General features: G+C 43.3%; 1 protein-coding gene across 1 annotated transcript in view; it reads right to left on the reverse strand.

The window, feature by feature from the left end:
• The window catches only part of LOC309563128 (killer cell lectin-like receptor subfamily G member 1), a 1,237,212-nt gene that overhangs the window by 2,032 nt on the left and 1,222,220 nt on the right, over nucleotides 1–12,960 (reverse strand). Inside the window, exons 4-5 of the mRNA XM_082267443.1 lie at nucleotides 5,948–6,025; nucleotides 1,893–2,044 (exon numbers count right to left, since the gene is read on the reverse strand). Of these exons, the coding sequence (XP_082123569.1) occupies nucleotides 1,893–2,044; nucleotides 5,948–6,025 (230 nt within the window). The remainder of the gene's footprint in view (nucleotides 1–1,892; nucleotides 2,045–5,947; nucleotides 6,026–12,960) is intronic.

The following is a 12,960-nucleotide window of genomic DNA, read 5'->3' on the forward strand; positions in this document are numbered from 1 at the left end:
TTAAGGGGGCAAATCTTCCGGTACAGAAGTGGTTAAGGTTAACTAAGGGGTAATACGGGGTTAAAAATTAATAGGTTTAATAAAAAGCATCTTTTACATTTTTTTAAGGTTTATTTGACTGATATCACGTGCAAATCAAAGGTCACACATTTAGAGCCGGTTCACACTGCCACGACCATAAGTCGCCCCATGTCGGAGCGACTTTTTACCGCGACTTTACCGAGACTTCAGCGCAACTTGTGAATTATTTTGCGCGACTTATATGACAGATGACATTGTATTTGGCCAATCAGAATATGATGTGTTGTGACCTAATTCTCCTTTTCAGTTTTTTTTTTACTCATTTCCTCATTGCCCACCAGTGCCACTGCCCACCAGTGCCATGAATCAGTGTCCACCAGTGCCACATATCAGTGCCACGAATCAGTGTCCACCAGTGCCACGTATCAGTGTCACGTATCAGTGTCACGTATCAGTGCCACAAATCAGTGTCCACCAGTGCCACATATCAGTGCCACGTATCAGTGTCCACCAGTGCCACGTATCAGTGCCATGAATCAGTGCCACGTATCAGTGTCCACCAGTGACACGTATCAGTGCCATGTATCAGTGCCACGAATCAGTGTCCACCAGTGCCACGTATCAGTGCCACGTATCAGTGTCCACCAGTGCCACGTATCAGTGCCACGAATCAGTGTCCACCAGTGCCACGTATCAGTGTCCACCAATGCCACGTATCAGTGCCATGCATCAGTGCCACAAATCAGTGTCCACCAGTGCCACATATCAGTGCCACGAATCAGTGACCACCAGTGCCATGTATCAGTGCCACGTATCAGTGCCACGTATCAGTGTCCACCAGTTCCACGTATCAGTGCCATGTATCAGTGCCATGTATCAGTGCCACGAATCAGTGCCACGAATCAGTGCCACGAATCAGTGCCACGAATCAGTGCCACGAATCAGTGCCACGAATCAGTGCCACGTATCATTGTCCACCAGTGCCACATATCAGTGCCACGAATCAGTGTCCACCAGTGCCACTTATCAGTGCCACAAATCAGTGTCCACCAGTGCCACTTATCTGTGTCCACCAGTGCCACTCACACAGACCAGGCAGAGATAATGGTATATAGGAATATATATACCATTATATATATATATATATATATATATATATATATATATATATATAATATATATACCATATAGGCATGGCTGCAAGGTTGCAATGTGGGGAATGCCTGGCTAATCTCTTTCTTCTTCCTGGAAAGTCTGATCACAGTCGCTTCAAATAAGATAAGGATCCGACTTGGAGGCGACTCCCATTGAAGTCTATTGGCACAAGTCGGATACAAGTCGTCTCAAAGTAGTACAGGACCCTTTTCTGAAGTCGGAGCGACTTCAGTAGTGCCAATTAAGACGGCTCTCATTCATTTACATTGCATTTGTTATGACAAGCGACTTGGAGCGACTTGAGGGCACACAAGTCGCCTGACAAGTCGTGCTAGTGTGAATGGAGTCTTAATTAACATAGGACTGAATTAGTAAATACAACCAAACACCACACTGATACATTGTATTTACTCAATGACACTCGCAGACTATCTGCAAGTGTCATTTCATCCAGTGCCTATATTTTTACACCTCCTGCTATGTTATATACAGCAGTTCCCAGATGTTATCGTTACATATATTACAATCGTGTCATTCCATCAGTCATAAATCTAAACAATCAATTGAAAAACAATCATTTAGGGTGACATGTAATAGTGTGATCTCATCTGTTCTGGGTATTCCTGAATAATAAACATGCAGATTCTGGAACAATGGAGTATAAATCCTCTGTATCTGTCCATCCATCTCACATCTATTGCCATGTTATACCATACCTTCTGTTCCCGATCCTCTATGACCAGTAGATGGGCTCCCATCCCTTCACACATTTCCCGACTCTCATTCCATGTTCTGAGTTCTCTTCCAGATGGAAAGTAATAACAGTTCTCTCTGTGCCGCCACCAACCATCAGGACACACCACGCACCCTATAAGAAAATGTTTTCATTACTTTTTAAATCCAAATGAATTCATGTCCATAAACCTTGGCATCCAAACCCGGCTGTCTTAGACAAACAATATTAACTTAAATAGTTCTCTCCTTTCAAATGGAGTTTTACCACTTCCCTTCTCATACCTGAACGTCCCCCTATGGATCAGAGCAGTTTTTGCTATGGTAAGGTGACCAGATTTTTAAAATGAAATCCGGGGACATATTTTTTTTTTATTGGCAAATGGCACAGGACTACATAATACACAGAGCGCTGGGTACAGGACTATATAATACACAGAGTGCTGGGCACAGGACTACATAATACACAGAGTGCTTGGTACAGGACTACATAATACACAGAGCACTGGGTACAGGACTGCATAATACACAGAGTGCTTGGCACAGGACTACATAATACACAGAGCACTGGGAACAGGACTGCATAATACACAGAGCACTGGTTACCAGACTACATAATACACAGAGCACTGGGTACAGGACTGCATAATACACAGAGCACTGGGTACAGGACTGCATAAAACACAGAGCACTGGGTAAAGGACTACATAATAAACGGAGCACTGGGTAAAGGACTACATAATAAACGGAGCGCTGGGTACAGGACTGCATAATACACAGAACGCTGGACACAGGACTTAATACACAGAGCGCTGAGCACAGGACTACATAATACACAGAGCACTGAGCACAGGACTAAATAATATACAAGAGGGTGTTAAGCATAGAGTACAGGGTTCAGAGGTTTGCTATGCACAGAGGAAACTTCTGCCCCCACATCCATAGCTCACCTCTGCACCCTTCTTTCACAGATTATCTCTGTAGCCCCCTCTCAGCTCTTCCCCCACAACAGCTAAACTCTCCATCTCTCCATGCAGCTGCATCAGCTCTGACCCCTGCTCCCCCACTGCCCCCCCTCTGTACAAACAGACTCCCCCTTCTCTGGTAATCTCCTTGGATCAGCCCTCCACACAGTCAATTTTTGTCTCTGGCTCTCCTCCACTGAACAGCAGCAGGGTCCAGATGAAGTCCATGTGGACGAAACGTACGTCGGGGTGGAGTGAGTTTATTCCATGATATTGCGCCTGTTGGAGACCATTTGTGACCACAATTGAATTTGCATAGAAAAAGTTTTCTACTTTTATATAAAGCCTGGTTTTGCTGATATTACACTATGGAGGAGACCTTTTGTTTTTCTGGGTATCCGAGAGACTTTAAGAGAAGCTACCAACCCTTTAATGATGTTGTACCATTAAGGCTGAAAGCCTCCTGCATGTACTTTGCTACCCGCAGTAGAGTCCATGAATTCTGGTAAGCTCTTCTGACTTCTCTTTATGGTGACGGTCGCACCTGTGGTGACATCCTTCTACCTCTGAACACGGACTGCTTTTTTTGGGTATGGACTTTACTCTTGATTTGATCACTATTTCAAGGACTTTGTATTCTTTAATGATTTTTGTGATGTTTATGGGCAGTATATTGTCTGTATTTTGCACTTTATTTTTTTTTTTGCACAGACCCATACAGTTGTGATGTAGCACCTTATGTGTTAGAGCATTCTGACACTTCCTTTGTTCATAGCGCGGCACTTTTTAGCGGGTCTGCAAAATTGCGGCGGACAGATCGGACACTTATGGAATTTTTTGGGGGGACCAGTGACATTACTACAGTAATTATTAGTTACTGTATAAATGACACTGGCAGGGAAGGGGTTAACATTGGGGGTGATCAAGGGGGTTAAATGTGTTCCCTATTGTGCTTACTAACTGTGTGGGGGTGATGGGTTGGAAAGAGGCAGAGAGAGATCAGTCAGCTTAGCTGAATCACACAATCTTTTCCTGCCTCTCTGACAGAAGAGTCGCCTGCTTTGTTTACATAGGCGGGAGGCTGACGGCAATCGAGCCCGCTCCTCCTGCAGTCTGGCTCCCGCTGTGTCTAATCACAGCGGGAGCGCGGCTCCTGTGGCGCGCACGTACCACCGAAACCGCTTGCACATGATCACGTAGATCTACTTGATTATGCGCAGCCGAGCCGCCCTGCCACAGTAAATCTGTGTGGGGCGGTCGGCAAGTGGTTAAAGGGATGCATTTTTTTATGCATTTTTCTTCAGATTTTTTTAACTGAAAAACTAATCAGTGTGAAAGAGCCCCTGCTGCTGCTGCTGCTTTTTTGGTGCATGTTTGGTGCAGATAAAAAAAACACACCAAAAACACTACTTCACTGAAATTAATTGAAACTCATGACAAAAAATGCAATGTACCTGTGGGAAGCGATTTGTCCAGTCATATTTTCCGGGAAAAAAATCCAACCCAAACGCAGCAAAAAAAGAACACATCGCAGCAAAAATGCAGCAAAACCATAAATGCATTTTTGCCTAGTTTTTCCAACAGAGCAGTGTGAGAGCAACTTAACCACTTCTGGACCGGAAGATTTTCCCCCTTAACTTCTTGACATCCGTGCAATAGCCGAAGTATGGCTACAGCGCGGACTCGAATTTCCGGGAGGCCGTCTTTAAACGGCCTCCCAGAGACAGGCTCCCCGTGCGCTCCCGCGAGCGCGCATCGGGGAAAATCTGTGTCGGCCGTGTCCCTTGGACACAGCCAATCACGGATCGTGGTAAATGGCCAATCACAGCGGCCATTTACCACGTGATCGGCCCATCCAATGAGAGATGATCTCATATGTAAACATATGAGATCATCTCTCATCGCCAGTGCTCCTTCCTCACACAGAGACTGCAGTGTGAGGAAGGAGCAGAGCCAATCAGCCGTCGGGGAAACAGAGGAATGTAATCAGGGCACTGATCACCAGTGCCCTCATTACACAAGGTAAATAAAACACACTAAGTGCCCACCATGAGTGCCCACAGTGCCCGCCATCAGTGCCCCCCATCAGTGCCCATAGTGCTGCCAGTCAGTGCCTGCTCATCTAGGCACTGATGAGCACTGACTGGCAGCACTATGGGCACTGAGTGTGGGCACTGATGGTGCTGTCCATCAGTGCCACCCGCCAGTGTCCATCAGTGCCACCTGCCAGTGCCCATCAGTGCAGTCTATCAGTGCCCGTCAGTGCCGCCTCTCAGTGCCCGTCACTGCCGCCTCACAGTGTCCAGCAGTGCCACCTCTCAGTGCCAAGCAGTGCCACCTCTCAGTGCCAAGCAGTGCCACCTCTCAGTGCTCATCAGTGCGGCATATTAGTACCTCCTCATCAGTGCCCCTAAGTGCCACCTCATCAGTGCCCATAAGTGCCACCTCATCAGTGAAGGAGAAAAATGTATTTATTTTCAAAATTTACTCGCAGAAAATAAGAAAAACTTTTTTTTTTCCAAAATTTTCTGTCTTTTTTCTTTTTTTTTTGTAAAAAATAAAAAACCCAGAGATAATTAAATACCACCAAAAGAAAGCTCTATTTGTGTGAAAAAAAGGACGAAAAATTCATATGGGTTCAGTGTTGCATGACCGCGCAATTGTCATTCAAAGTGTGAGAGCACTGAAAGCTAAAAATTGGTCTGGATTTACAACAGCCGACCGTCCTTCTCTCTCAGCGGGTAGAGATCACGGGTGTCAGGCGGCAATCGGAGCCGCCTGCCCCGTATATCGGCTTCCCCGCTGCCGACTGGGGGCGGGAGCTCGCCCCCTAGCTCCCTACTCGCGACAGACGTAGCCCTACATCGGTTTGCCTGGGGGATTTTGTTTGTTAAAAATATCAATAAATATTTATAAAAAAAAAAATCATTTTTTTTTTTTTTGCTAGAAAATTACTTAGAACCCTCAAACATATATATATGAATACATCCAAATCTCCAAATAATGAACATTTTGTCTGAATTTGGATTAGTAACAAAACGAATCACACATGTCTAGTAGATAACAGGACGTACCGTCAAGTTCCTCGCTGGTGTCTACACAGAGCTGCTTCTTTATTTCCATCATCCTTCTGATCCAATCACAGAGCTGATCTATAAACATGGAAAACAATGGAAACATAAGACAAGTCTTTTTGTATGAGGTGTTCAGTATTTATATTTTTTACATTTGTATGAAATAGATATGTCTTGTAACCCGGGAATCTCTGACAGCACAACCAGGTCTCTGACCTCACTTTCCCCCAATGCAGTTAAAGCTAGTGATCAACCAATTATCGGCAACACCGATATATCGGGGGCTGATATGCCCTTTCCCCGATATATCGGAATTGGCCTTTTGATTTACCGATATTGCAGCTATTTCTGGAAAGTGCTTGTACCGGAGTGATGCCTGCAGCTAGAGGCATCACCCCGATACCGGTGTCCATAGCCGATGGTCGGCTGTCTTGTAATGACAACGGATACGGCTGAGAAGCCGCTCAGCTGTCATTCCAAGGAGCGGGAGGGGACGTCCAAACCCCCTCCCACCGCCTTCCGTGGCTCGTCTGGGTCTTTTGTCCCACCGGGAGACCCGGGAATCCTACCCTCACTGCTGCCGTCTGACTGGGTCTACATTTCTTTGAATTTGGCGCCGCCGATTACCCGGAAGTCATGACATCACATCCGGGTACTCAGCACCAAATTTAAAAAACGTACAGCATTCAAAACAGCCAAACTTGGCGTTTTTAATGCTTTTAAGTGCAGAGGAGGGGTTTGGGGTCTTTTAGACCCCCAGATCTCTACACAAGAGTACCTGTAGACATTAAAATAAAAATAAAAAAATTCCAAAAATCTCGGCCAATATCAGCCGATACTCGATGACCAAAATATCGGTATCAGTGGTAAAAAAACAATATCGGTCGATTAATAGTTAAAGCTTTATGACTTGGTCCAGGACCCAGTGCTGGGACAAGGTCATTCGGTGCCCAGGGCGAAGATGGCAAACTACGCCCCCCTCAGGTGTAAAGAAAGATTCAGTGTAATTTCAAAACAAGAAAATACTTAAAACAGCAGCCAATTTAGGCAATAATAACCCACAGCATTCGCATCCGTTCCAGCAATGGTGCTAGCTTATGTAATAATAAACCAAAAAAGTGCTGCGCCAGATGATAAATAAGGCGCCCACATGTATAAATACATACATGTGAAGTGCAATGTACATCCCACATTGACAAACAAAGTTAATTTTAATTCTGGGAAAAAATCCTCCATATGGAGTGAATGGCAGGTCTGATAATCTCCTAGGCTGTAGCTAATTAATAAAAAATACCTCTAGATGGCTGGGTGATGGTCATCCCCATCTTATTACACTGGCTGACCTCATTTTCCAAAGACTGACCTTTATAAACTGGAAGACACAAAGACAGGAGGCATAATAGGTTAGAATTAAACTCTTACATGTTTATGCAAATCAGAGAGAAGATTTATTTCTAATGGTCTTTGTGTCCCTCCGACAACCAATCAGATTCTACATTTCATTAGACACTTTGATAAAACAGGTCCAGAGACTCTCCCTTCTTAAGGATTGTGTGCAGCATACTGTATAACTTACACTGTGATTCAATGATACGGATGAGGATGATATTGGATCCCACGAGGATAGTTATAATGACCCCTTTCCAGGAAGGCCGCCAGAATTTCTTATCACTGTTACCTGTAGAGATTATCAAAAAATAATTTTTATTAATAATGTAGCACTACTCCCAAGGGAGCGGCTGAGTGTGGGTCCCCCTGGGTTATCGCTAGCGACAACAGTACCTTTAAGCATGTTTTCAAGTGTGAGCACCTCAGACAAGAACCAGTCCAGTTTCTTTGGTTTTTAGGATTTATTTGAGAACTTGGATGGGAGAAGTGTGATACTCCAACAACTGAACTATGCACAATTAGGCAGGGACACTGAAAAATTCTGCTTGGCGCTGGTTAGCGCTTGACTGACACTGGTTAACGCTTCACTGATGCTGGCCTCGGCTAGGCCAGTTACTAGAACTTCACCTCTGACTGTGGAAAAGTCCTTTAAGCTCCCTAAAGTACTCTCGAGGCATGTGACAGCACAGCTAACAGATCCAGCCCCAAGCAGACAGGGCCATTATATGCTTTTCTCTAGCACCTACCTAGGAGGGTGCTAGATCCACCCCCCACCAAAAATGAGCCATGTCCCTACAAAAATTCCTATCAAAACTTAGAAGTATCCCACAAACTTGGAAAGGGGGGGGGAAGGGAGAAAAGAACAAATATACAAATGATAAATTCTGTGCAAAAATATATGTCTACCTCTGCTGTACAAATTTACAAGTGGGTGCATAAAAAGGATGCACCCCCCCCCCCCCACCCAACGAACTCTGGTGAAAGAATCAACAAATATATACATACAGCCTAGCTGACTACCTCAAAGGTTTGATGTTCCCTGTAGAAGAAAAAGTAAGGGTTAAGCACACTGTACATATTCACAATGACATTGCCTATCTGCAATTCGAATAAGAAGACCCTCTCCACAGAGGCAGCCTTCTCACCTGCTTCCCTGACTTCTCTGCTGTAGTCTTGACATAACGTTCCTCATCCTCTTGATAGGTAAGAACTGCTGGGACTGATGCTCCCGCCAAAAGACACTCTGTCACATGCTCCCCACAGGTTTATTTCCAATCCCAGGGTGCATTGCGGCAAACCTCACCCACTGGGACAGTCATAAACCCTGGTGTGCTATTGGCTAGGTTTCCTCCACTGTCCAACAAGATACCTCATTGGATACAGTGGGCAGACTCCCCAGACTCAACAGGCCACACCTGGAGGCATGTGATAGCACAGCTAACAGATCCAGCCCTTCTGATAAGCAGACAGGGACATTATATGCTTTTCCCTAGCACCTACCTAAGAGGGTGCTACAATAATAATAATATTGGTATATAAAAAAAAATCCTTCCTACTTTATATTTCTAGAACTCAGCAGAGTGCAGGAATAAAGTGCAGTGCTGGTTTCCTATCAAGTGAAGAGACACGAACCAATCCTATCTTACTGTATATAGGAGGAAGTGATGTCACTGTGATGTCACTTCCTCCTCTACAGAATAACACATCCGGGAAGTAGAGTCGAGTCGTGGAACTTCCCGGTGTTCTATCAGAATATCGCTACCCATCAGAAAATGCAACAGAATTGACGTTGCAAACAAAATTGCTTACTGCGCATGCTCTATGCGTTCCAACATGGCTGCTATGCATTTCAATAGGTTTCCTAATGTGACAGAACATGAAGGCGGCAACAGGCATCTTCTTACACCCAACCAAGTCTTCAATTTCACACTTATTTTATCAGTAAACTTTCTATTTATACTAAAATAGACTGATTCACCGCGACCGAGTGAAATAGTCTATTTCACTGTATAATCAGTTTGGCGCCGAGCAGTGCATGGTGTACCAAGTTGGCCTTCACCACCTTCTGCCTGCAGGCTTGTCACTGTATAATATACTATAATAATGAAAAATATCCTGAAATACAGGATTCTTTTTTCATTATTAAAGGTGAGTTTACTGCTAAAGTTTGTGTGAAATTGAAGACTTGGCTGGGTGTAAGAAGATGTCAGCTGATGCCTTCTTGTTTTGTCAGATTAGGAAATCCATTGGAAAGCATAGCGGCCATGTTGGAATGTATGGTGCATGCACAGTAAGCATTTTTTGCTGAGAACCTCACTTCCTTTACATTTTCTGATGAGTAGCGATATTCTGACAGGACACCGGCCACAAGTCAAACACATATTCATAGTAACAAGTCCTACATCTCCAAAAAATGTGTATCTAAATAAAAAAACAAACATGTAATATATTGCAGCTTACCAGTCTTTAGATTTGGTGGCTGCATTAGTTTTCATTTTTTGAAGCTAAGAGTCTTTTCAGCAAGTACAGAGAATACCTGTTGATCTTGCCAGAAATGCACTGTCCTTTCCACTTCTTGTGGGCTGAAAAAAAAGCAGAAACAATGGCATCCCTCTTTTGTAAACCAATAGTCCCATCAGTCCACCATGTAAGTGAAGTCCAGCCTGTGTGACAACCAAGGCCATACCGGTGAACATGTTAAAATAATTCCTTACAATGGGGACAGAGTAGGGGTAAAAAATGGTGGGTGGGACGAACAGCAGGACTAATAGTGGCATACATTTTAAGGCGATAAATGGGGCTCCCCAAGTCCTGGGGCGATGGACATGTTTCCATGGATGGTGGTAATCAAAGACCCTTTGTATCACAAAAAAAGAAGAAATATTTGAACAACTTATGGTGCCCTACCATTTTAGATGGGTCGGGCATGGATAAGTCCTGTCCATTATTGGGGTACCTTTTGAGAATATTGCAATGAATTTGGTGAATTCCACTAGGCCCCACCAGCATATTCTTGTTTTAGATTATGCAGCCCGTTATCCAGAATTGATTATTTGCTAATGCCTTGGCAAAAACCATCACCAAAGAACTATAACTATATTTACCATTGGAATTGCAAAAGCATTGGAATAGCAAAACAGATCCTTATGGATCAAGGGACTTCCTTTATATAAAAAGTGATGAAGGTTTTATGTACATTGCTTATTATTTAATAGTTAGGAACCTTGGGGACTAGCGGGTTTATGGAGTGGTTTAACAAAACACAAAAAAGTATATCGTGGAAGGTAAATGACAAAGATTGATGGGACTTGGATTGTCTTCTTCCCTGTCTCACGTTCATCCTCTACAAGGTCCCACAGTCTACCAGAGGGGTTTTCTGATATTGAGATGTATGGTAGATGGTCCCACAGCCTACTGGATATTACGAAAGAGATTTGGAGGTCACACCCCACAGGAGTTTGATTTACCATGTCTCTCAGATGCAGGACCAAATCGTATAATCAGTGTTAGAAAACAGTGTGCTATGGCTATATGTACTACAGTAGACTGTTCAATGTTGACATTGAGGTGAAGAATGGAAAGGATAAAATATGCGGTTTTGTGAGTGACATAAGAAGAATAAATGGATACATGGAGGACTATTGCCTTTGTTTGGAAGCAGAATGAGGAATAAACATTTTTACTTGAACTGGGCTGGGGCAGAAGCACGTGTCTGTCAGCAGCTGCTTTAAAGTATATGTGAACCCTCACCTTGTAAAACCACCCATTCCATTTAAAATAGAAAAAGGCAAACCATGTATGTATAGTTGTAAAAAAAACAATATAAATACCTTTTTTTCACTCTGCTTACAAGTGATCACATTTTATGCAGCTGAGAACAGAGAGCTGGGGGAGGAGAAACAGCAGGACACTGATCCTCCCAGTTAATGGCTGTAGTGGTGGGGGATGGGGTGTCAGCAGAAGTCTGGTCATTGGAGGAGAGCACACTGAGTTTCCAGCACAGCTAGAGAACTAACCAAGATATGCTCTCATGCCTAGTGTAGTCAGTTTTTATTAGGAAAGCAGAGGGACTGTCAGAAACACCAGGGATTTCACACAAAGGAAGCAATACAAAGAGAACAGGAGACTTTTGCATACAAGTATATGGTACGGCACATATATATATTCACAATATGAAATGTTGGGTTTACATATTCTTAATGCAGCGGTGCTGGCAAGATTGTGAGAAAAGGTACCAAAGGGTATCAGAGAAAAAGTAAGGAAGGTGAAGGTTGAGTTTGGAGTGTGACAATGTGTAATATGGCAGGATGATAGAGTTTTGACCCGATAAAGGACATCTATGTCTGAAGTCATTGCCTTTATTATTACTGAATCTTTGATAAACTCTTGATTTGTGCTGAATCTTGTGGTTTGTACGTTTCTATATCAGAAGGTTAATGTGGGGGATCCCTCAAGTTGTGTTTGTACAGGATATTCCTATAGTCCTATGTGCTGTCCTATGTGGTACTTGAATGTGTGTTTGATGCACATTTACAGTTATGATATCATAAAACCTTTTCAATGTCTAATTTATGACGTCAGGACCAAAGGAAAGACAGGAAGGTTGCCCATAATAACCACATTTCATCATCTTTTCCTTATCCCAAATCAGGAAAATGAAGCATGGAGTCTGAATTCCTCGAGTTACGTGACCCCAGTGATTCCTCTATTCTAAGTGATGACCAATACCAGTGATCGCTGTTCTAGAATGAATCCTATATCCCATCAATCATTTCTACAATAATATAAAACAGAAGAGCCTCTTACCTGTTGTCTCCATGTCTGATAACACAAGTAGAGTTCTGAACTGCTGTACTGTGATGTCCGGTCTAATAGGATATATGTATTATATCACATACACTATACATGGTGTGACTGCACTGCCACCCCCCTGTTCCTATGTGGTCACCCAGGCTGAGATCTTCCCAGTCCAGTCTAACCATGAAGTGTGAAGACCACAACATCCTGTATTTCAGCGTATGTATGTGTTTGTTACTGTGCATGCATATTATATTGTTAGCACCCATGGGGGGCAGAAACTGATATGAATCAGCCTGTGTGCTGTTATGTCAACTCCCCCTAAAAAAGCCTATAGTGACAACTAAAAATGTATATAAATAAGCGGTTATATCTGTGCTGGATTTATTAATCACTAATGACCCAGACCTAATCTCAGATGTAGAAGTCCGGGACAACCTGGGTTCCAGCGATCGTAGGATGATCACATTTAGCGTAAATACCAACATACCAAGGCAAGAGGGGAACATAATAACCCTAAACTTCAGAAGGGAAAACTTTCCCAAATTGTGCTCAATGATGGAGAAGGTAAACTGGGACCAAACCCTAGGAACACTGACCACGAAGGGAAAAATGGGAATGCTTTAGGAATATTTTAAACAAATGCATCTCACAGTGCATTCCTATGGGAAATAAATTTAAAAGGGACAAAGCCAAACCTGGCTGGCTAAACAGTAATGTTAAAAAACATATCAGGGAAAAAAAATGGCCTTCAAGAATTATAAATCGGAGGGCACATTATCGGCTTTCCAGCAATACAAAGAATCAAATAAGAAATGTAAATGCGA

This window comes from Pelophylax lessonae (genome assembly GCF_965119305.1).
Source record: "Pelophylax lessonae genome assembly, chromosome: 9".
Taxonomy (NCBI): Eukaryota; Metazoa; Chordata; class Amphibia; order Anura; family Ranidae; genus Pelophylax; species Pelophylax lessonae.